This window comes from Pararge aegeria, chromosome 8 (assembly GCF_905163445.1).
Source record: "Pararge aegeria chromosome 8, ilParAegt1.1, whole genome shotgun sequence".
NCBI lineage: Eukaryota > Metazoa > Arthropoda > Insecta > Lepidoptera > Nymphalidae > Pararge > Pararge aegeria.
This window is the reverse complement of record NC_053187.1, coordinates 6,762,904-6,787,555: the sequence shown is the minus strand read 5'-3', so window position 1 is coordinate 6,787,555 and position 24,652 is coordinate 6,762,904. Positions and strand designations below refer to the sequence as shown.

The following is a 24,652-nucleotide window of genomic DNA, read 5'->3' as shown; positions in this document are numbered from 1 at the left end:
TGGCTATCACTGACAAAAGATTTATAGTTGTAAATGACTGCAATTTTTCACAATCAGATATCGGGTTCACATTTTTTCTTTAAAAAATATTTCGTATTATACCGAAGTTGATGACAATATCAGGATTGAAATGGTAACAAAAAATACAAAATAAAAACAATCATTATATAAAAAAAGTATTATTTATCATTTAAAACTATTACTTACGAGCTGTTTTAAAAAAACTATCTTTTGTACTCATAAATGAATTCATACAGTCATTAAATAATAATTTCTTGAAACGCAATACATATTATTATTATACAGTAATTCATGAACTTTCAACTTAAAAATAATTATTAAACTTGTACTTCAGATGCTTTTATAATAAGTCATTTTTATCGAGGAAGTAACTTTATAGGCAAAACTTAATTAATACAAATATAATTAAAATACAAAATACTTTTGGGGTCCGCTTCGGAAAGTCAACAAATAAAGCTTAAACTGAAAGAAGACCCTTAAAAGAAGGCTCCAGCCATTAGTGTTTAAAGTAATTTTATTTACCCAAATAAACTATTTTTTAACTGCACCAATTAAATTACACTCAATGCATAATCTTAAAAGTTTTACGGTATTAATTTTTCTTTAAGAATATAATTGCTTTAGGTACTTGCGAAAAATAGCAAAACATTTTAGGCTTGTGTTAATAGAATGGAGAAGTGACCATCTAACCTCTCGTCCTGGAGTGTTGCCTGGTGGTTTTGGTGAAAGTAATCAAAACCATTCTTGGTTTAGAAAGCCAAGCTGTAAATTAATGCTGTTCTTAGTTCAAAAATTCAGGACGGCAATGGATGCACATTAAGCTTTACTCTATTTACTTATACTAATGTTTACAGCTAAAGTGGTTGCGAGTATTGTGAAACTAGTGCAGTGCCGTGGTTTGATTTTGCATCTGTGTTAGTGGTGACCGTAAGATGATACGAGTAGGGTGGGTGCTGGAGCGTAATGAGCTACTGGTCTGACCGCCACCTGGAAAACACATAATTTAATTAATAAAAAACTTAAATAAATATATTTATAGTGCGAGGGGCTTAGAGTCCTAAGACGACCTAGGAGTCGGTTGAGTGATAGACATGAGGGTTTTGGGAGTTTGGAGCTGAAAGAAAGCTGTTTCTGACCGCCTACGATGGAGAAATTTATTTGATCAAGCCAAGGCACGCCCAGGTGACCCAGAGCTTTGGTGATGTAGTGTAGACCGGAAGAGTAATGTTACAAAAAGCTAATAAAAGATTTATTTTATTTTCTTGGAATGAAATATTTTTGCAAAAGCTTTTAAGAACTTTTGTAGATATATAAGTAGGACTGATAAATCACTGAAATAACAGTTGGAATATAAATATGCAATAATTGTCAGCAAAATGCAGTTTTATAGCCGTTTTCAATGCATCTGTATAAACATAAGTGTATTGAAACAGACATAAAATCGCTGGGCGTAAGAAGGCAATAAAATTGCACGCAAAAAGACTGTTCTAAATTTCTCCTGCCTTATAGAGAACATTTTTAATAGTTCGCCAAGTTTACCGGGTTATTAACAGGCTAAATATCTCGTTTCCTTATGCGTCTAGGACCGTTAGCTTTGCGCAAGGGCCGGCAAGAGAGTCGAAGTCTGTGTAATATTGATTTTAACCAGTTTCCTAGCAAAAATCTTATCATGGTGCGAACGCAGTTTTACACAAAGCTCTAAACCACTGACTGACTGGTCTAAAAGAAATGCAGTTGTTTTTATATTAATCTATCTTATTGAAAAAGTTATCACTATTTTTAGATAATTTTAGTTAGGCTTAGACATTCAAGTACATTACAATTGGCTCCATTATCATCCTAATTATTTTTGAACACTTAAACCAATGTATTTCCAAATATTTTTATACACCCATTTAGGTATTTAAAGGAAATGGAAAAAGCTAAAAATAATAAAATATAGCTTATGGAAAAAGATGTTCCATTAGGGATATTTCAGATGAAACCTTTCGAAAAGCATCTCTGCTAATAGTATTACTATAATCGGAAAAACTGTCTCATTGAGTTGGGTCAATTGCATCACAAGTTGGTTACTAAATTTTTTTTTTTTTTTTTAATGTAAATAAATATACTACGACAATACACACATCGCCATCTAGCCCCAAAGTAAGCGTTGCTTGAGTTATGGGTACTAAGATGACTGATGAATATTTTTATGAATAATATACATAAATACTTATAATATAAAGATAAACACCCAGACACTGGAAAAAACTTATGTTCATCACACAAACATTTTCCAGTTGTGGGAATCGAACCCACGGCCTTGGACTCAGAAAGCAGGGTCGCTGCACTGCGCCAGTCGGCCGTCAAATTATTTGTGGTCTTTATCACATCAATCGATGGAACCCACACTGGACATAGGTCTTTTGTAGTTCCAAATCCCAAATTTCACGTTCTTGTGGCTTTGCACTTGATGTCGTCTGACAACCTAGTTGAAGGTCTACCAACGCTGCGTTTACTAGCGCGGCGTCACCAATCTGCTGTCTTACCGGATGTACAGCGTGTCCTGTCCTCTGAACTATGGCATTGAACCCGGTGTGGTCATCTGCTGAATAGTGCACTGTTCTTGTTGTGCCATCAGGCTCTACTAGTGAGTAACTACCTGCAAATTATAAATTCTCGTTAGCCTCTCGTACAAGGGTCTAGCCTAGCTAAAGGTAAGCTGACTGCATCTACGTAAAACGCAGGTATAAATTAAGTACACCCCTTAACCGCACATTTATATACCTAATAGTAAGGATTAAGCGAATGCTACATACTTAAAATTAATTAAAACAAGCAACAGGTTCAAATAGACAGATCTGAGACATATTTATAGAATTTTTCTTAATCCAACGACAAATTTTCTCATAATTTTGACAATTGTTCATTTGGAAACACATATTGCATCAAAATTTAATAATGAAAATTGGTTTGTGTATACAATCTAATAAATTACGGTTAACATAGCGTTAGGAGATCTTCTAATTACAAAAGGGTCCGGAATTATCTTGCGGATGACGGCCGATTTTGTAAATAAGAGGAGATTACACCCTAACTTTTGAACCGAAACGTATAGTTATTTCACCAACAAACAACCCGACGTTTATACGTCTGGTGGACGTCAGGCAGGCTGTAAAAAAATTGCCAAAACTGAAAAAACAGGTGTCTTCAAGTTCGAAGAAGGCATACTGTAGCGACACCACGTAACTTGGGATTAGCGCAAGACGAGGAAATAAATACATAATACTCATCTGGCTATACAGCAGGGAAATGCCACCAACGGGCTCGGCACTACTCTAATTGTATACTTATTAGTTTAAGTATACAATTAAGATTTATTATCTTTCAAATGCTACATTGATTTAATAACAGTAATATAAAAATTGTAGACCTTTATTGGACTGGATTGGTCTCTGCATTGGATTAAACCCCAATTGGCAACAGTTTTAGTTGATACTGAATGAGAGTTCTTAAAAGTCTAAAAAGCTACACTCTTATATACTATGAAGAACGCATTTTAGCAATGTAGCCGTCATAGGTTTAACTGTTATTGGTATCGTGCTAATTAGGATTCAAGCTAGACGAGAATAAATATTAGAACATAGCAAACCCAGTTTATTAGGACTCACCTTTAACAACGTCCCCGTCTCTCTGCTCTTCTTGTGACTTGACATCGCCAGTGTGCGGGTCCTTGACTCCGTAGTTAAAAGCGTACTTTGGATATGACTGTACAAATTAAAAACTATATTTTATTTATCCCATTCGTGAAATATTATTAAAAAATACTATATGAACGGCATTCTAATTTATTTTTTAATCGTGGACGCGTGGGCAAGGTTATTCACAGAACAGCGCAAAATTAGAGCGAGGGAAATGAGATTTTCATACGATGTCCTGTGTCCTAGAAAAATGAAGCGACGTAGTTAGTCGTTGTTCTCGTAGCTTTAGTCTTTATAGCTTTGTAACGTTACGTTATGACCTTCATTTATTGAAGCTTAAGCTCCAGCTTCATAAAAACGATTGCTGACACGTCGAGCACGTCTTGCCCGTAGAGTGTGACATAGACAGATGCAGCTCAGACCGATTTTGCCAGTAAAAATTTGACTAGATCGACGTTTCGTATTCCCCTGTTTTCTCAACCAAAACCGAGCCGATTCAATTATTTTAGTATGAAAAGCTTAATAAAGATTGCGTCTAGGTTTCTCTTTCTTTATTTCATGTTATTTGGCGGAAAAAGGGTGTTTTATTGGTCATTGCAGAGGGTCGGAATTTCTAAAGTATTTAGTTTCTCAAGAAAAAGAAATGATAGCGACACGTCTACACTAGACCGTAATTATACGAAAAAAATCATTGCTCTTGTGGCATTATCCAGAACAATACTTTGGTGTGGAGAATCCCGCCCATTCTTTTTTTTTAAATTACATTCGTGTTATTCTCTTCTTAATCGCTCTAACTTAGGCACAGTTTAACTGTATTCAGCGGCGTTTTTGAATTAGATTGAATATTAATTCCGCATCCGATGCACTACCGATCCATCGCTGACGAACCGTTAATGTTAAGTATTTGTCAATACTAAAAATTGATTAAAATAAATTAATAGTGACAACATCGTCCAAGATCAATCCTCAATCCTCAATCCTCAATCCAAGATGACATCGGAGATCGCAACAAAACTTTCAATCTTTAAACCGTCTCGTGTATGTGTTCCTTTAGTGTATATGTTACTAACCACTGGTTCGGCGTGGATGACAGGAGCGTGTAGGACGGGTGTATGGACAATAGGCGCGGACGCATACAGTGCTCCATACCCGACTGCCACTGGTGCAGCCACCGCGGCGCTTATACAAGATAGTAGAGCTAAAATCTGCAATTTATAAATACCTTGTCATATTACCTTACCTTGTCTGGTTAAGGCTTGAAGCATTATTACAGTCATGTTGGCTAGATTAAAAACCTGTATGTTTCTGATTATAATTAATTAAGTACAAATTGTACGAGGTTATCAAAGAAAGTAACAGTGTACAGAGTGTTCAAAAACTTTTTTGAAACGTTATATCTGTCTGTTTGTAGTGATTCTACCACAAGCTCGGAAGGATATTCTCCCGAGAAGAAGCCGGCAAGAAACTCAGCAGGAGCTATTTTCCAACATCAGCATTATTAGAATTATATAATTATCAACCATATCATAAAACAAGCTAGAAATTAACTATATAAGTTTATGATAACTAAAATGTATCCAAAGTAACAAACCCACAAACAAATGTGTTTATATAACCTAATTTGTAAATTTTTCATTATAATTATATATCATGGCAAAATAATTAATGAAACTGATGTAAATAAAATTCTTATATGTGTATATGGGGTAAATGGGGTAATGGGTAACGCGGGTCGCAGAAAAGGGCAGTCACATAGAAATTTAACATTTCAATAGTCTTTTATGTCCAGAAACATAATTTTATAACTCTAATATGTATAGAATTAATTTATAAACATATTTTTAATATGGGAATTACTACACTAAAATTAATAGTTTTAATATGTATTGTTTTTTAAATAAAAATAACTTTTTCTTTTGTAAACAAAAATATTTTACACATAAAATGTTTTATTAGATTTTTTAATAAAAAAAAATGTATGTATTTTTATAAAAATTATTTTATATATTTCCAAAACTCACCAACATATTGGCTCGCCTAACAAACACTACACACAACCAGTACGCAATAGCCTGAATCCTGATCACCTGTACTAAGGTCCTACGTTTATAAGTGGAGGGCCCCTCCATACATCGATACCAGTTGCACCTGTCTATTCATTCCAACGCAAGAACTAAGAACTGTTACAGAATGTCTGACATTGTTTATATCAAAACATTTATATTGCGCTCGAAGATATCGCTGTTTATTGAACTTTTTTTTAAATATCTTTCCGAGTAATTCCGGCAGTCTCTGGGACGAATTGTGTTTTATTTTATCATCAGTCTTCTAGTATCATCTCAATCGATAGACGTCGGACATATCGTTTAAAGAGTTGTTCACACTACATGGTCTACCAACAATGTTGCGTTTACCACTCAAGCATCATGGGACTCCAACGTACTCCATATCCTCAGTGTTATTGTAATTTTTAAAATGCCATGGAAACGGTTCATTGTTGCTACTTCCGTATATAATTTATTATGCCTGGCTACAGTATGCAAGCTATCTCTGTACTAAATTTCACGAAGATCGGTTCAGCAGATACACGGAACGTAACATCCCTAGATAGGGGATATAATCTGGGGATATAATTTTTACCTCATGACCGTGCTAGCCCTGCTGGTGGGAAATCATGCGGTCCCGAAACCAGAAGACCCCGATTCGAGTACAGAATATGATTCTTCCACCATGTTTCCGTGTTTCCGTGTTTCATGTTTTTCGAACCTCGGTCATCCATCTACTAAAAACTTGAATAAGCAAGCTTTTACCATCTAGTACACGGAAATTTGATATTTTTCCAGTATTAGGCACATTGAGTTAGAAATATTTCCTAACATACGAGTTGGTATTATATAACCGACATATAAACGTTCTATGAGCAATAAAACAAAATTCCAGCGTGTTGAAATTGGTTCAACTGTCGAATGCACCGTGTGGTGCAACCTAAATTTGGAGCCATTTAAACCGATTGAGCTTTACAAACTCCACATAATACAACATTTTTTTTAAATGTATATAATAAGTAAATACTTTGTATTTTTTGCCTAGCTTGATTTTAATTTTTTATGAATAATATAGATAAATACTTATAAAATACATATAGACACCCAGACACTGAAAAACATTCCTGTTCATCACACAAACATTTTCCAGTTGTGGGAATCGAACCCACGGCCTTTGACCCAGAAAGCAGGGCCGCTGCCCACTGCGCCAATCGGACGTCGAACTGGGTACTACCAAGGTATTAAACTATAACAATAATTTGAATCCCTGAAATTGCATATGTACACCTGGTAACCTTAGTTATAATCCTCATATTTTGCACAATGCATTTCCATTCAAAATAAACCTTCAATAAATAGTGATGCATATTTACCAGGTGATTTATTGGTAATAAATCAGCTTAAACAAATGTCTACACTCAAATCCTATTCTGGTTTTATTAATAAACTACAACGGTTAAATGTTAGATACATATCTATCTATATGCCAATGTTTTAGTGACGTAATAGCTGTTGTGCACACGATTTCTTACCTTAAAAATTGGCTTATCTTTTCAAACGGGCAACGTGACGAGGTATATCGGGGGTATATTGATTAAAGTTTTTATGAGAACTTATCCGAAATTTTACGCGGACAAGTTTATAGGCTTTTTTACATCACGCTACACCCTAAGGAGTTGAGAAACGGGCGATCTATACAACCCGGTGGGTCGTTGATTTAAAGAGTCCGTGTCAAATGTAGGTCTCGAAAGAACCTCAGGTTTCGCGGAGGTTGAGAAAAAACTAGGAAGAAACTCAGCAGTTACTAATACACTTTACCAATACACCATCAACCGTTTTGGACAGAAATCAATAATTGATGATATCAATTATTGATTCCTGTACGAAGAGTAGATCCCTATATGATATAAATTAATTTTGATTATTTTTTGAACCCGAGATTTGAGCCCAGGAACTCCTGATCCATAGTCATCGAACATGTTAAACACTAGGTAATTGAGATTTCATATAACTTCAAATTTACTCCATAAAAGCACTTGGATTCCAGAAAATCAATAAAATGCCGTTCATACAGATATAATGCATTTGATTGGAAAATAGCTGTCGTTTTTCATTGGTATACTAACACAGTTTATGTTTTGCAATACTTCTATGTGGATTATATAGGCATAGTGAAAATATGCACGTTTTAGAGTTCTGCAGTCATAACAGAAAAAATTCATCGACTTATCCAGTAGCGGAGTTGATATTATTTATTTTAACCTCCGACGCATTAACGAAGGGGTGTTATATGTTTGACGTATCAGTGTGTGTTTGTGTTTGTCTGTCTATAGCATGGTATTTCTCGAACGGATGAATTGATTTTATTTGTTTGATTGAAAGGCGTATGAGTTGGGAGTGTTCTTTTTCGTCATACATATTTATGTTCCTTGAAAATCGGACGAAAACGGCCACCGCCAAAAATGTCAAATTAAGTTTATTTTCATAACTCCCTCAATACGGGTATGAAATGAAAGGCCTTGACTAGTTGAATAATGTACACTGTATTGAAAATCAGGGTTTTTTTTAAATTTTGAATTGATGTTTTGTTAGGATTCTTCTTCATAACTATGGCAGCGGCCATGCGTGTTAGTTGTCACGTAGATCATTGCCGATCTACCATTGCCACCCGTTGTCAATATGTTTGGTGTCAGAGACAGTAGCACTTTGCAGGTTCCATTCAGTCGCACGAAATACTATAGTAACTCTTTTACGGTTAATTGTGTCAGACTCTGGAATTCCCTCCCTGCTGACATACGTAAGGCTCAATCCCTAAATGTATTCAAGAAGCGTTTGGAAAACCATTTCTTATCTATGTAATATTATAGTATGTAGTATATTGCTTAAATATGTATATACTTATATATATTATGTATAATATGTATGTAGTATTATCATGAATAAGTAGTTTATTAAAATTATTTTGTATATATATAAGACCGCTTTAGTGATAAGACCGCCTTTGCACGCTCTATTTTATTTTTATTATTTTAAGTTTCTTCTGTATTTGTGTTTAAATTATATAAAATGTGTGTGTGTGTGCAATAAAGACTTAAAACTAACAAACTTAAACACTTTCTTTGATGGGAATTCTTTAGCTTCCTCAGTGTATTCAATGTATTGCGTTGATGCATTATGTGCAGGGCAGTTACAGATATTCATCATCATCATCTTCAACCCATTATCGACCCACCACAGAGCAAAGGTCTCCTCTCGGAATGAAAAGTGTTTAGGCCGTTGTCCACCCCGCTGGCCTAGTGCGTATTGGTAGACTTCACACGCCTTTAAGAACGTTATTAAAACTCTTAGGCATGCAGGTTTCCTCACGATGTTTTCTTCCATCGATATTTTATTTGCTTTAATTAAATTGACCGATAATATACAGTGTTATTTTCACAGTCTCTTCACAGATTCTGCTTAGATCTGGACCCTGGGGCTATTTTAAGCTTTACGTACGGCATTTGAAATTAATATAATATTTAGGTGGACAGACGACATCAATCGAGTTGCAGGAAGCCGCTGCAGATTCGTGGAGTTTGGAACGGAAAGGCCTATGTCCAGCAGTGGACATCATATTGGTTGAAGTGATGATGATGATTATGGTGATGATCACCTCTTAGGTTAATAATAATGAAGAAAATACGTGATTTTGCTAATATACCATCCGTCCTGGAGAAAAAAAATTTCATAATTTTGAGCCCGGGCATATAAAATAAACAAACGCGCACAAATTCGCGGGCAAGAGCTCGTTAATTTTATCTTGTAAGGAGAAGGTTATTGCAATAGCCAATTATGTATGTATCCCAGACCCAGTAGCACATGTTGTTTAAATAGTTGTCAAGTGGAGCAACTCATTCATATAGGTATAAAGACTAATAAGTAAAATTGAGAAAGTTGTATTTTCAGCTGATAACTACAAACTGGTATTAGGTTTTTCTCGCGATTTCCAGGTATTTAGTCATCGTAAAAATTCTGACTCTACCGACAAAGAGATGCCAAGTGATTTAGCGTTCCGGTACGATGTTGCGTAGGAACTAACGAGGGGTATGGTATCAATATAGCTGCCATACTGGCTAAAAGGTGACTAGGAAATTATCTTTGACTGCAGAATCAAATAACACAAAGTGTGATTGCAGACAAGGGTTAACTTGTAGTATAACAAAAAAAAATGCCAAGTACAAAGTGTGTATGACGATTGAAAAGAATTTAGATGGTAGACTTATCTGAGAGTTATTGAAGTCGGTAGGTGTCATGTCTTATATCTTTAAACGAGCAATTCTTGTATATATATAATTGGAATCTCGGAATCGGCTCCAACGATTTTCATGAAATTTAGTATACGGGGGGTTTCGGGGGTGATAAATTGATCTAGCTAGGATTAATTTTTAGAAAATGTCATTTTATTTGTGTTTTCCGGTAATAACCGATTTATTGTGAGTTATGTATAATTTAAAGTACCTATACCTATATAAAATAAATACCTATAAAATACCTGAGTAGTAGCGTGTAGTCTACCAATCCGCACTTAACAGCTTGGTGGACTACGGGTGTTAGTGGAGTTAGGAGAGTTATCTACTAACACTAAGAGTAGACCCATCATGCCTTGTAGTAGGCCGGTAATGTGATGACAATGATTATAGGAATTAAATAAAATTAAATGGGATGGGATCTTGAAATTCTAATGAATAAATAGTACCTGCTTAATTAATAGAAAAAAGACAATGTGTGCACGTATTTCAGCTAACTCTTACTTCGGTAAGCAATCAGTGTTCCAGTAATCAAAACCAGTACATAATCGTTATGTCCAACTTTACGTTACTTTACGTTTCTAAAAATCAAATGATTTTGATATATATGTTTCCATTTATTAAGTTACTTTGAAAAGGGCCTTACTGCTGAATAGTTATATAATGGTTTCCCTCTACTTCGTACTACTTTTTTATATATACTTATTAGTATCAGGCAACAAGGCCCATAAAAACCATATAAAATACTAAAGAAAATCAAAACATAATTTAATAATGAAATCATTATATAATCTACATGACAATCTTTAAATATACGCGCTTGCCCATAGGCCAAAAGTTCTAATTGTGGAACACGTCCTTATGTATAAACATAGCAAGCAGTTCAGGAAGCACACCCCTATATGTGAATTTAACGTCGCTTACTTGCGTTCGCGTGTCGTGTCGTGCATGCAGGTCAGGGAGCACAGGCTACTGTGGAAATTATATTCGAAAAAATACGAGTTGTTAGAGTACTTCCCTCAGACCTGTCTTCTAGAAGTTTCTTGTACGTTTTCAGGATGTATTGTTTTATGTCATAGTTCGATCTACCCAAATTCATGCATGATGCATGAATCTCTACATAGCTTATTCCGCTTTCAGTGTATTTGCCACAGGCGCTGTACTACGTTTATTTTTAAGTAAACGGTTCCTTTTCTCCACCAGTGAAAAACTGACCGCGTCACACTTCTTGTCTGCTGATGCTATCGGATGTGAAGACCTCCGCGAAACCTGCCAATAGAATCTGCCTGCCGAAAACTTTAAAAACGAAAAGTCGTTTATAGTGACTCTACCACTGTTACAAAATACATAGTCTCCCGAGAAGAAGCCAGCAAGAAACTCAGTGGTGACAGCATTAACAATTTACATTTTCACATTCACTTTATTCATTCATCAAATTAGATCACTTTTAAAGCACTGAGAGACGCTGCAATTCTGCCATTTCGCTGAAGTTGAAAACAGCTTGCTTGGGGGAACCACTGGGTAGATAGGTACTTACAATTTTGAAGAGTCCAAAGTCACTAAAAAAAAACATTTGCTATGCATGCTTTTTATTATGTTTATGTATAAAAGTATATAATTTGATCAGTAAATACCTACTTCTATTCGCCCTTTTCCTTCTATTACATCTTTCGTTAATTAAATAGGAATGCATAACCGGTTCATTAAACGAGTGGTCACTAGGTGAAGAACAGAAGTGCAAAGTTCAGAACAACTTTTGACGATTAGCATACAAGATAGTACAGAACCATGTTAATAGTAAGTTATCCGCTACTTTTTCCCAGAAAGTAGTACACGCAAAACTAAGAAAAATCTATCGAGACTTTGGAATCTCATGTGCTACCTTAACAATGTTTTTTTTTTGCCAATATACTTTTCAGTATGTTCGCTATATTACTTTTTAGTGACGTCACAAGTCTTGTGAGACTTCTACATTTCTAATGATTCTATAAATTCTAATGACATATTAATTTTATGTACTGAACAGATTGGGTAAAAGAGTATAAATCTATGAATAATTATATCCCCAAAAATATTTCCCGTTTGATGCAATCGAATGAAAGTCATCAAAATCGGCACTAGACTATTAATTAGTAGATATTGTGTATTAATGTTAAACAATAATCCTTACTGCCAGCCGGATTAAAGTGCCTCAGAGACCACATTAAGCCGTCATTGGTTTGGGTTAAAAACACTGACTTGTGATAACAGACGTTAAAGCAAACCAACCCGCATTAGAGCAGCGTGGTGGGTCTATGCTTTAGAACCGTTTATGATTCCCAGCAGTGGGACATTAGTGAGTTATGGAAGATGGTTATGAATAGATTATCCGTAAGATGAGCGTATGAACCATAAAAATATAACGAACAGAGAAAAACACGCTTCCGCATACATAAGTTTGTGGTGGTACGGATAATAAAAGATAATTTCACGATTAAATCAAGAAAAGTGGTTGGAATTGTTTATGTGGACACAATAATTATATCGTCGATTTCTTGCCTTTCCTACTAGTTACCTTAGTTATCTTACGTAATGACAACTAAGCCAAATTTGCTATAGACGCTATCTGTGTAGTGTATTATTGTTTTAAGTTTTCTCGTTAAAATCCCGGGAAGTGCAGGCCAAATGCAATTTTGCAATAATGGACAAAATGCACGGAGCAAACGGACGCATTGATAGACGTCTTTCAGTCGGTCTATCAGCAAATATATATATAATATGAAACAAGGAGTAATTACTCTAAACGAAGAAGGAAATTAAAGCCAAATTTTAGATGATTATGATGGCCGATTGGCACAGTGGGCAGCGACCCTGCTTGCTGAGTCCAAGGTCGTAGGTTCGAATCCCACAACTGGAAAATGTTTGTGTGATGAACATGAATGTTTGGCAGTGTCTGGGTGTTTATCTGTATTTTATAAGTATTTTTAATCGATATTGTTTGATATAAGTATACGGTAACACGTTTATATCCCGAACTTTTTTTTAAGTAAAATATCATCATCTTGGCGAATGTAGTGTCACGCTGTAAATGTAATCAAGCTGATACCTCACAGGTCCCACACAAGGCCTTAAGGTCATTTCCCAGGGCGAACCATTAGTTTGTGGTCTGTCGGTTCGATCCGGTTAATTTTTCGCCTCAGCAATAATGAGCTTACTCTTAAGCAGACGCTCTAATATTAGTAATATTATTATCTAAACATCCCAGCATAAAGTAGGTACCTATAGCGCGAGTTTCACTAACACTTTTCTTGGAGCATCCCGGTCCAGAGAGCGCCCGTTCTCTCGACATGGAAAGTGCGTTATTTATCTATTTATTTTTACCGTCAACCTGACCATCCTTTGCTCACCGTAGTACCAATATAGACACCGGTTAGATCACACTGCGGACACTTAAATTGATTGATGCGGGAATTCGTTTGAGCATCGAACTCCGTACCCGCGTCATGGATTTCGGTTGCCTCGACAAGGACTCGGGTGAAGTGGAGTGCTACTTCGAAATACGTAAATAAATTTTCAGTAAACGAAACTAAATTCGCTATATTTTAGAACATTGGCATTGTAATTGATATTTTTAGTTGGAATCGCGTTGATTTTGGGTCGCGTAAACATGCGGCCTCTTCTGACAGTAAGTTAGTCGGGATGTCAGCGCGAGCAGTGTATGTTAGCTGAATTAAACGCGTTATGGACGTTTAATGTTATCTCCGTAACGATTTGCATAAGTTTAGTTCACGATGCAAACGGAATTGAGAACGGTTAGCACTAGGCGTGATAACGTACCCAGCCGTAAGTAATTATCGATGGAGTGTGCAAAAAATCGTTTTGTGTATTAAAAATTAATTTGAGTAATTAAATATTTTAGATTGTGATACGGGTACGACTTGTGCTATCACGATACAAATGTGTAAGTATATCGTTTGTAAAAGTGCGTTGTTGAGTTAGATAACGGTAAAAGTAAGTATAGTGCGCTTTCTAAAGCTCGGTTTCGTCACTAAATATAAGTTAAAAAGTTAAAAAAACTACAGATTGTTACGATATAATACGTATTCCATTTTATGTGTATACATTTGCTAATGCGGCTGCTTACAATAAATATAGTCAAGTGTTCTTGGAATATGCGCTCTGAGAGGGTTCTGTATTATTAGGGGTGCAACCAAGAAATTACTTTTTGTGAAAAACTCTAGCAGTCTCTCTTTAATGCAAACAGCATTAATTTAATTTCCTATGATATTGATAAATGATATTTAATTATATTATTCCATAAACCCTTATGATGCTACAGCGTAAAATAGTCACAGTCACAGTTCAGCGCACACGATAAGTTTGACTTTAAGAGCCTCATTGAAAATTGAGGCGTAACGACGGTTTTTTTAATGACTGCGTAAGAAAGGCTTTCAAACGATTTTTTTTTTACTACAAACAAAAGTTATTTTATTTAAAAAAAAACATTTGATATTGATTATAATAATTCCGTGCATACAAATACCTATTGTTTGACAACAATGTGTTTCTGTGCTATGGACACTTAGACCGACGGATCAACGGACAACTATTGATATAATAAAAAGATCTGCCTTATGATAAGAGATACAGATCTTTCAGATAAATTATATTTCACGTTTTAAACAATTTTTACTCTATTTCAGCAAGTCCGGAAGCTGCTGGATGTGTCGAGAAATGCGCAACATTTTTTTCATATCTTCTCATTATTGTCACGTTCCCGTTTTCACTGTTCGAATGTTTTAAGGTAACTCAATTTATAATCCGGCCGCTATAAATTTGCGTTCCTAATTTCGTCTCAGTTGATAATATAAAACCTAAAACAGACATACAAGGGTATTAGGTATTATTTTCCGCTTTTTTAATCTAATTAATATATAAAGGGAAAGATGAATCAGTTTTGAAATATGGTTGTTTGAATAAAAATTAAATAGGATTATTAAAATAATTAAGGTTTTAAACATTAATTTATAGTCATGCTTGATTATTAGTTCTAGATACAATAACAATAAATCAATAATATTATAAGCTTAGCTAACATTAAGGCACACACTCGGAGGCTCGCTATTTATTAGCGACAAAGCTAGCGCTGTTTTTTAGATACTTGTAGCGCCAGCATCAACTGAACTGACAACCACGCTATTTAGTGCTTGTTATAGTAATAATTTAAACATAATAAAAAAATGAAAACCAAAAGTTTAATAATAATAATTCAAGTTTAAATTAGTCTAAAATTCAAAATATGAAACGAAACAAAAATTCACGTTCAAGTTCTTAATACTTTACGGTTAATATAGCGCCGTTATAATAAATATATAGGCTAATATAAGTATAGGTAAATATAGGTTATATGAGTTTTAGACAAGCTCCCTGTTGAAACGGTGAGCGCTGTGAATTTAAGCAGGAGCTCCCTGGTTTGATTCCCGGCAGGGGTTATTTGGGAATTAACAATTTCTAAATTTTCATTATCAGTAGGCCGACTTGGAGTTACTGAGTCTTCAATTGCTTCACCTTAGAAAAAAAAATTGGTTAAATTCACCGAAACGTCCTTACTAATGTTATTTGCGAAAGTGTGCTTCTTTGTTTTCTTTCCTTCGCGCCCTAGCTAAGCAACCAATTAACTTGATATAAGGCATAGAGTTAGCTGAAATGACAAAGACTGACAAGTAGCCTAACTTTTTATTGCAGGAAAAGAAACGGTGGGATCCGGGCTTCGTAAAAAGCCGTGATAAACGCGAACAAATAACGTGGCAGCAGATATTATCTAGCCTATTAACGTCCCATTGCTGGCCATAAACCTCTTCACCCGTAGAAAGAGATTATTGGTGCATCCATATCAGATCCACCACGCTGCTAAATTAATGGCTGGTGGGCTTTAACTATTATTAGCTAATGTTAGTTATAATAATCGACAGCAATTTAACGTGCTGTTCGAAGTATGCCAGTGAACAACACCAAATTCCTCGGGACTGCTACTGCAATTGTTTAATTAAAAAAACCCGATACCATACCATTCCCGGAATCAACCACATGACGTAGTTCAGCATGCCAATCACTAGACCAACGAAGTGGTTTAATAAAAACGAGTTTTTTCCACTAAGAATGCTCGTTACGTTGTAGCTGCGTCCTTGAAATGTATTTCAGGAGGCTATTTTCAAATCGAATGAATAAAACACCTAATTAGCAACCATATTACAGCAGAAGGTGTTAATAGATTTATAATATGCAACGCTCGCAAGAAATAAACCTTTTCAAACGAAGCCAAAATAACATTATGAAACACCGGTTCGGGTAGTAAATTGTGAACCATATTTACCTATTGACAGATTGACAGGTATTAAATTGCACTGACTTTAGGTAAAAGATCTTTTTATTTGCGCTTCACACTTTGTCGGGCTTCTAGCTATCGCTGGCAGTCTTCTAAAAGTGGATCAAGATACAAACTACTTACTTTTTGTAGGATGAGCATTAAAGTGGGAAACTTCATTGTTCTTAGAAAACCATGAATAAAATTTACGGATCAAATTAATTTAATTTTATTATCCATGGAGTCTTACCGAAAAAAACACCTGTGCCTAATGTGTTTAATCGCTTGATATTTTTTGGCGCTAAATACAAACTTGGATGTTTTCAGCATTCATGAAACGTTATATTTATTTACATACGTGCGGTTACAGTTATAGTTTTCATAGGTACCAAGGTCGACAAAAATGAATGGAAGTCATTTTTGTAGACCTTGGTCCTTAAACCATGGAGTCTTACCTTTAAATAACTACCAGTTGTATTCAGACCTAATGTTGACCTGATAGCATTATAAGCTTACGAAGACGACTAAATTTTTTCTACCCTTCTAAAGTTTACGCAGTAACGTAAAATAATAATAGCATAATAAGAGAAGAATTTAATAAGAAGGGTTATGTATAGCAAGCAGTACCTAGACGTGACGTGACTAAGAAACGAAACTCAATATAATATTTCGTTTTTCCTCTCAAAAGGATTGCAAAATATTTTTTTCTCCCTTTTTCAGGTGGTTCAAGAGTTCGAACGTGCAGTGATATTTCGCCTTGGCCGTTTAAGGAAAGGTGGTGTCAGGGGTCCAGGACTTTTTTTCGTATTGCCATGTATTGATACATACAGGAAAGTGGATTTACGAACAGTATCATTTGATGTGCCACCTCAAGAGGTAGGTATTACTATCACTTATTTAGTAAAACTATTAGTGGTCGCCTCGAGGTCGAAATTATAGCGATTAAAAAATATACTAACTGTTAATAGCCAAACAAATTTTGAAAATAGATTATCGTTTTATAAGACGAGCAGAATTGGCGCTAAAAATCTTCGCAGTGCTTACGACTAGCATAAGCTAGTCATCCATGCGGTCCTACTAGTAGGACAGATTAGTCCACCAGAAAACAGATAGAAAAAGAAAAGGATTCTAAATTATTTTCCTTTTCCTGAATAAAGACCTATATAGATTATGTATAAATAATCATTACTTTACCGTATATTTCGCCTGTCTTGTATTCTTAAGTCTAGCATTCTTTAAATACACATCAACTTACATAAGTTATCCTATTTCGACGGCCGATTGGCACAGTGGACAGCGACCCGGCTTTCTGAGTCCAAGGTTGTGGGTTCGATTCCCACAATTGGAAAATGATTGTGTAATGAACATGAATGTTTTTCAGTGGCTGGGTGTTTATATGTATATTATAAGTATTTATGTATATTATTAATAAAAATATCCATCAATCATCATATCATCAATTATCTTAGTAGCCATAACACAAGCTACGCTTACTTTGGGACTAAATGGCGGTGTGTGTATTGTCGTAGTATATTTATTTATTTATTTATATATTATTAGTTACGCAAAATCTGGCTCATATCCAATACATGTTTTTTTTTATTTTTTATTCATAATAGTGCATAGTCCGTAATCACGTCGTTATCTTAACCGTAGCGGGCTTCGTAAGCTGGGTATAGCTATATTATTGGAATTCCTCCGGCTTGTTTGAAATCTATCTACCTTGAGCATTAATATTGAGATATCCGGTAAGGTCAGACGCCGAGTAAGTAGTAATAGTAGTTGCTGGCTTCTAATTTTGTTGACAAAACCCTATAAACTTGGGGCCTCCGGATCCTCAGGAGGGTTGACTTAACAATTATTCATTGTAAAGTCAACATTTATTTATTCATCCCGAGGATGCTCCGGTTTCCGAGCGAAGCGTGCGTAGATGGTACAATGCCGAAGATCTGTTCGGTGTGGAGTATACGGATTAAAGAAATTATAAATACAGATTCTACTGCTTTTCGCGGAGTATAGTAAATTCAGCTTATTTTTCACAATATATCATGGATTTTCGCAAAGTAACGCCTGCTTCTATCCAATACCCATAAAGGCATCAATTGATGAGAGAAACAGTCCCCCAAATCATTGATCTTTATGTGAGGCACGGTAGCCTTAGCCACATGTGACTCATGTGAGAGACCAGAACTCCCTACATGCGGTCCCGGATAGACGATGGATGAAGATGGAGACCCTTCTCCGCATCCGCAAATTACAAACTTGAAGCGAACACATGGCCGCTAACAAAGGCGATTCTGAATTGGCATTGGTATTGAAAACAGTTAACCCAAATGCCGGTAATTCAGCCACCGCCGCGCCCGTTCATTGATTGATGTGCGTATAAACTATCAATCAAAGTTTTACGACGTAATAACAATCGCTTCTTGTTAACCAGTTGTTACTGTTCTGGATTATATTCCGTCTATTAATACCGTGATTATTGTATCATTAAACAATGATTATTACTCTCTTTTATATTGCGTTGATATCTAGTTCAAATTATTATTGGTTTTCAAAAATTATTTACGTGCCAAAAATGCGAAAAAACACATATTGCACATAATAAAAATATACTTTATAATGTCTGTAGACAAATGCATCAGAATCTAAGGAAGTAAATTTGGAAAATTCCTGTAATCTAGTCGTCAGTGGAAAAAAAAATTAAAAAAAAATAGAAGACTAGAATTTATAAGTATTACCTACTCAGAAAGAATTGAAAAAAAGTCCGTCAAGTGTGAGTTACACACATGTACTGAGAATACTGTACCTTATAAATAACCGTATAACTATATTGTATATTTTGATACAATGTACAATGCCTTCTGCTTTTATGTCTCACTGCTAAGCACGATCGCCTCTCTCATCGCAGTATTATTAATATCATGCAAATAATGTCCAATACTTTAATTAAAATTGTTTAAAGACCAAAAGTTTAATTCGAGACCGATATCATTAAATTAACTTATCAAGGCCGTTACATTTAATTAATCGAGTAATTCCACATTTTACACGCGTTCAATATCATAATTTGTGTATGATCAATGTTTATTTGAACATGTCGAGATCTGATAAAAGACATGACGCAGGCGACCTCATTTGTTCGCCAGATTTATACGTAGACAGTAAATCGACTTGGGAATCTCAATGTTAATAGTTAAAGACCAGTAAAGATTGCTGAAACACCAGCAATGATAATTTTTTTTATATCCTACAAAATCAGCAAGTAAAAAATTTAATAATAGGTGATTATATATAGATATATTTAATAATAAGTGTTTAATAATAGGTGATATATACAGTACCTAGGTACTGTTTATATCACCTATTATTAAACACTTATTACGGTATTATTTAACAGTACCTAGGTACTGTTTATATATGCGACTTTGTCAATCAATTTTGTCTCGTGGGAGGCTTCGGCCATGGCTAGTTTCCACCGTACCGACACAGACGTGCCACGTATAAACGAATTAGGGGTTTGGGTTAAATAAAACTGCCATGCTCTCCCACAGGTTAGCCCTCTACCAAGTTTCAACTGCATCATCACTGACCACCAGGTAAGATTGCAGTCAAAAGCTATCTCGTAGCGTAATTAAACAAAATTAAAAAAATGCGTGTTGTATATTTCTAAAAAGTATTTTTCCGTCTCTCAAGAACAGTAGGTACTTGATTTCTAGATAAAACGTATCATTTGGCATGTGTTTATACATTTCTGTACCATTGACAACGTGTATGTGAATCGGTTCGAAAGCGTTAAAAAAAACACACTCACATTCGCATTATTAATAAGGATTTGAGGACGCTTATTGCATTTTGAGTTTAAGCTATATTAAAGTGTCATTTTGTGATAGAACTTATCGGGGGCAGTACTAAGCTATTCTCATACTGATTTACCACCAGGTGATATTGCAGTCAAGGGCTAATGCAGAATTTAAAAAAAATGATAGTGTTATGTACGAGTAAGTCCACTGGTCACTATCTAACTTAATATTTTTTAAACCATGACTCTTTGCAGGTGCTTACAAGAGATTCAGTTACAGTAGCAGTAGATGCTGTCGTCTACTATAGAATAAAAGAGCCTTTGAACGCTGTTATCAGGGTAGCCGATTACAGGTAAAAAAATTTAGTTGCTTTATGTAACACCTCGACAGTCGACAACCTTACTGCGCAGTGGTAATCTCTTTGGTTTAAGTGGGAGGTCCCGGGAACGACTCCCAGCTGGGGCAATTTGGGCATATATAATTTCTGAATTTTCTCTGTTTACGTCTAGTGGGTGGCTTCACCCGTGGCTAGTTACCAGTGGCGTGCACTAGGTTTCCTACCAGGGTATGCATACAGTAGGAAGATAGCAAAAAAATGCCAATAGTAATCCCCCATATACGAGTATATATAATTATTTTAACTTTACGAGTTATATATCAATTTTAGGGTAGGCACTGCTTTTGTGCATGTACGAAGTGCACGTCACTGCTAGTTACCACCCTACCGACAAAGATTACCAGTAAGCGACTCACAGTTCTATGCCGCGTAGAAAACGACTAGACTACGGGGGTCCCCCTGAAAAATTAGCCGACTACCATCATCACTGCAACAGGACGAAATAATGAAAAAAGTTATGTCCTTTTGTTATCCGTTTCAAAATGTAAACAATATGTTTTTAATTATGACGATGATGTTGATTGTTGTTGATTTTTTTTAATCTGCAGTGCGTCTACCCGCCTTTTGGCAGCCACAACACTTCGTAACGTGCTTGGAATGAGGGATCTAGCTCAGTTGCTCTCCGACCGCGAAGCTATCAGTCACATGATGCAAACCAACTTGGATGTTGCCACTGATCCTTGGGGAGTCGAAGTGGAGAGGGTGGAGATGTAAGAGATTTTTTCGTACTCGGTTTATTGGTTTTTCATGAATCTTGCGGGAACCGTACATTTTCCTGGGATAAAAAGGCTTTATTTCAGGGTATAATGTATATCCATTTCTAAATTAAATCCGTTATTTGAATAGTTAATTTTAGACTGCAAAGATTAAACTGATGGGTATCAGTGGCGTCCACAGGATCCTCGGCCATGAAGCAGATACATGGCATAAAATGGAAAATTTACCCTCCAATACGAGCTATATAAAATAATATGGGTAGGCAGTGCTTTTGTGCGTGTATGAAGTGCATGCCACTGATAGGTATCTACTATTAGACTGATTAATAATTTCGGGCGTAAGACAGTTTTTGCAATCTGCAATCATCCGAGCTAGGTATAAATTGACATTTGACGGTTGCTGTAACATTGTTCCCCAGCAAAGATGTCAGATTACCGGTCCAACTGCAAAGAGCAATGGCAGCTGAGGCCGAGGCGGACCGAGAAGCCCGCGCCAAGATTATCGCCGCTGAAGGAGAGATAAAGGCATCAAAGGCTTTAAGAGAAGCATCTCTTGTTATGATTGACAACCCTACTGCCCTGCAAGTAAGGATCTATATTATTTCTTCTTCTTCTTCTCCCTGACTCGCTTTTTCATTACTAACGATCGTGGCTCCTAACTGATATTGCCCGCTTTACTATGTTTCTCCATCTCCTCCGATTCTCCGACGCAAGATAAACACTGTAGATAGGAGTGTATCGAGTGCTTCCCTCACATGGACAGTCCCCCATCTCGGGTTACGTCCGCGTGCCTGTCAGTATCAGCTTATCTATACTGCTCGAGCCTTCCTGGGTATGTGACCGAAGTACTCAAGTGTTCATTACGATATTATTTATATGACCCTAGTAATGCAAATTTTTTCCTTCATTTAGCTGAAAAAAACTATATTATGTACACAGTTTATATAATAAACTGTGTACATAATATAGTTTAGTATAGTCTGTTTTTCTATATGTCTGTGTTTCTGTGTTATCGTCGCGGGTCTAACCGATTTCAAAACAGTTTTTTATTGAAAGTAGTCAGTTTAATCATGGTAGTTAACCATGATATTCTTAATTGATGTATGTATTTTAGTCCACTTGTAATGGATACTTCATAGCAAGAAATAACAGTCGTAAGATTTTAAAGATAATATCCATCTTCATCTCCAAAAATATAGCTAGAATCTCATTGCTATAAATGTGAAATGGTGATGATAACCCGGCTGTGTTTGTAGTAGACTTCTTCTTGGTCCAGACCAATGTTGGAACTTTTAAAATGAACTTCGTCAACATAGTTGCCTACATAATGGAAAAAAAAATATTTTGACGTTCATTTTGATTTTTCGTTTGTTTACAGCTACGCTACCTGCAATCACTAAACACGATATCAGCGGAAAAGAACTCCACGATTATCTTCCCTTTCCCAATGGACTTCCTAAAAACTTTCATGAGCGGAGCCGGGCCAGGTCCTAGCAGACCAGCTCCTGCACTTCCAATTTGAATAATATATTTTAAGTCAAATAGGTTGTTTTCTTCCAAGAGTCCTTAATACTGTATACTTTATAAAACAAATTCTACGTTTTTAAGTTTCATTTTAAATATTTTAAAGGTGTTTTGCTGTGATATTATTTCAAAATATTCAATTGAAATTTATTATAATATGTTAAATTCCATTTTAACAGCAGATTTATCCGTAAAAATATTTAGATAAACCTTTTCCTGTGAATCAAATATTTCATTATTAAAGATTACCAATAAAAGATTTATAAACCAAAATAACCTATGTACAAAAATAAAACTAAAAAGCTAAAATCTTAAACGTCTTCGAAAGCAGCATTGGCCTGTTGAATAGCCAAACGAATTCTAAAACTCAAAGTATTAGGTATTTGTGTTTTGTCGGTCACGCTTAGTCGGCGGTAATAAAATGAGAAAGAAAGAATGAACTATAAACTATACTATTGTTTCCTTCATATTTTTTGATGTAAACAATAGTTCCGTTCCGTTTTTTATAAATGTAAACTAAATCAATATCATCAGGCTATTTATTTTCCTCTGCCGGCAGCCCCTCTCCGTGACATGAAAGCGTACACCGCCATTCGCCAATTTCCTAACTCTGGAAGTTTACAGAAAAACCCAGTACGTACCCACCTTATAGTTCTTGGCCAAAAATGGAGATCTAATCCTGGACCATTGTCATTTATGTAAAAACTATGTAAAAATAACCTGGTTATCCATATATTTCAAAGTAGACCTAATATTTTTATCAAATAGGAAGATAATATATATCTTGATGTTCAACAAACGTTCATGAATCTGTGTTTTTTGAACTTAGGCACGATGTAAATATATAGATAGCATAGACATTAGACGGCCGGCTGGCGCAGTGGGCGGCGATCCTGCTTTTTGAGTCCATGGCCGTGAGTTCGAGTCACTCGACATAAACGAACATGATTGTGTGATGAACACGAATGTTTTTCAGTGTCTGGGCGTTTATCTGTACATTATAAGTATTTATGTACATTATTCATAAAAATATTCATCGCTCATCTTACTTCTCATAACACAAGCTAGGCTTACTTTGGGGTTAGATATCGTAGTATATTTATTTCTCAACACTAAAACTTTGATAAACGGAACATCTTACTGACCAAAAATATTCACTGCTTCACCTTTCGTTGGTGCATTTCTGCAACACTCAAAACCCGGTGAATTTTTTGTGCTGTCTATTGCCTTAATTTAGAGATGCATTGGTTGGTAGGTTGTGAAACAGTACAAAAGAGCAGTAATTTTCCGTTTTAGACGAGTGAGAAGTGATTCCCCCGCCGGACCTGGTATCATTTGGGTGGTGCCTTATACTGATTATTAGGACTAAGGACCCAAACATTTAATTTGTTACTGCTACAGGAGGTATTGAAATTAGATATATAATAAGTGGTGTGAAATTATGTTTAACTGATTGTTAGTTATTCTCTAATTTATAGAGATCAAAGAGATTTACTACCATCAATAGTGTACCTATTCAATTTTCTACATATTGTGAGACCGTAATATCATATATGAATTTTCATCTGAAAATCAAACATTGTAATGTGATCGTTTTTATAATTCTCATCAGAGATTTTATAAAGTTAAGTTAATTTTATATAATGTAAGTCCAACTGAAAATTGATATTTTTTCTCAGATACTCAAGAAAGAATTATGGCTGATTCTGTAGAATGTTGTGATTTAGTGACATGTTCTAAATCCTTTGAACTGGAGATTGAATGTCTAGTCTGCTATGTATAAAGGTTAATATTAATTTGTTTATGCATCAATTTCTTCTGTTTTCATTAGTGG

General features: G+C 35.4%; 2 protein-coding genes across 5 annotated transcripts in view; one reads left to right on the top strand and one right to left on the bottom strand.

Annotated features, from left to right (window-relative positions):
* Positions 1 to 22,830, top strand: part of LOC120625586 (band 7 protein AGAP004871-like) — a 174,511-nt gene extending 151,681 nt beyond the window's left edge. Inside the window, exons 1-9 of one of the 4 annotated variants that reach the window (XM_039892647.1) lie at positions 13,746 to 13,857; positions 13,934 to 13,975; positions 14,718 to 14,818; positions 17,099 to 17,254; positions 19,933 to 19,977; positions 20,436 to 20,533; positions 21,127 to 21,288; positions 21,714 to 21,879; positions 22,673 to 22,830. In XM_039892647.1, coding sequence (XP_039748581.1) covers positions 13,806 to 13,857; positions 13,934 to 13,975; positions 14,718 to 14,818; positions 17,099 to 17,254; positions 19,933 to 19,977; positions 20,436 to 20,533; positions 21,127 to 21,288; positions 21,714 to 21,879; positions 22,673 to 22,816 — 966 coding nt within the window. In that variant the 5' untranslated portion in view covers positions 13,746 to 13,805 and the 3' untranslated portion in view covers positions 22,817 to 22,830. Of the gene's footprint in view, positions 1 to 13,428; positions 13,576 to 13,745; positions 13,858 to 13,933; positions 13,980 to 14,717; positions 14,819 to 17,098; positions 17,255 to 19,932; positions 19,978 to 20,435; positions 20,534 to 21,126; positions 21,289 to 21,713; positions 21,880 to 22,672 lie in introns of those variants that run through there. The other 3 variants (XM_039892650.1, XM_039892648.1, XM_039892649.1) reach the window with 3 other exon arrangements.
* LOC120625594 (cuticle protein 8-like) lies at positions 937 to 5,746 on the bottom strand. Its single transcript, XM_039892657.1, has 5 exons — positions 5,726 to 5,746; positions 4,775 to 4,909; positions 3,675 to 3,771; positions 2,553 to 2,665; positions 937 to 1,008 (listed from the first exon to the last, which is right to left on the bottom strand). The coding sequence occupies exons 1-5, from the start codon at positions 5,729 to 5,731 to the stop codon at positions 937 to 939; spliced, it is 423 nt and encodes a 140-aa protein (XP_039748591.1). The 5' UTR covers positions 5,732 to 5,746.
* Positions 22,831 to 24,652: the final 1,822 nt, after the last annotated feature.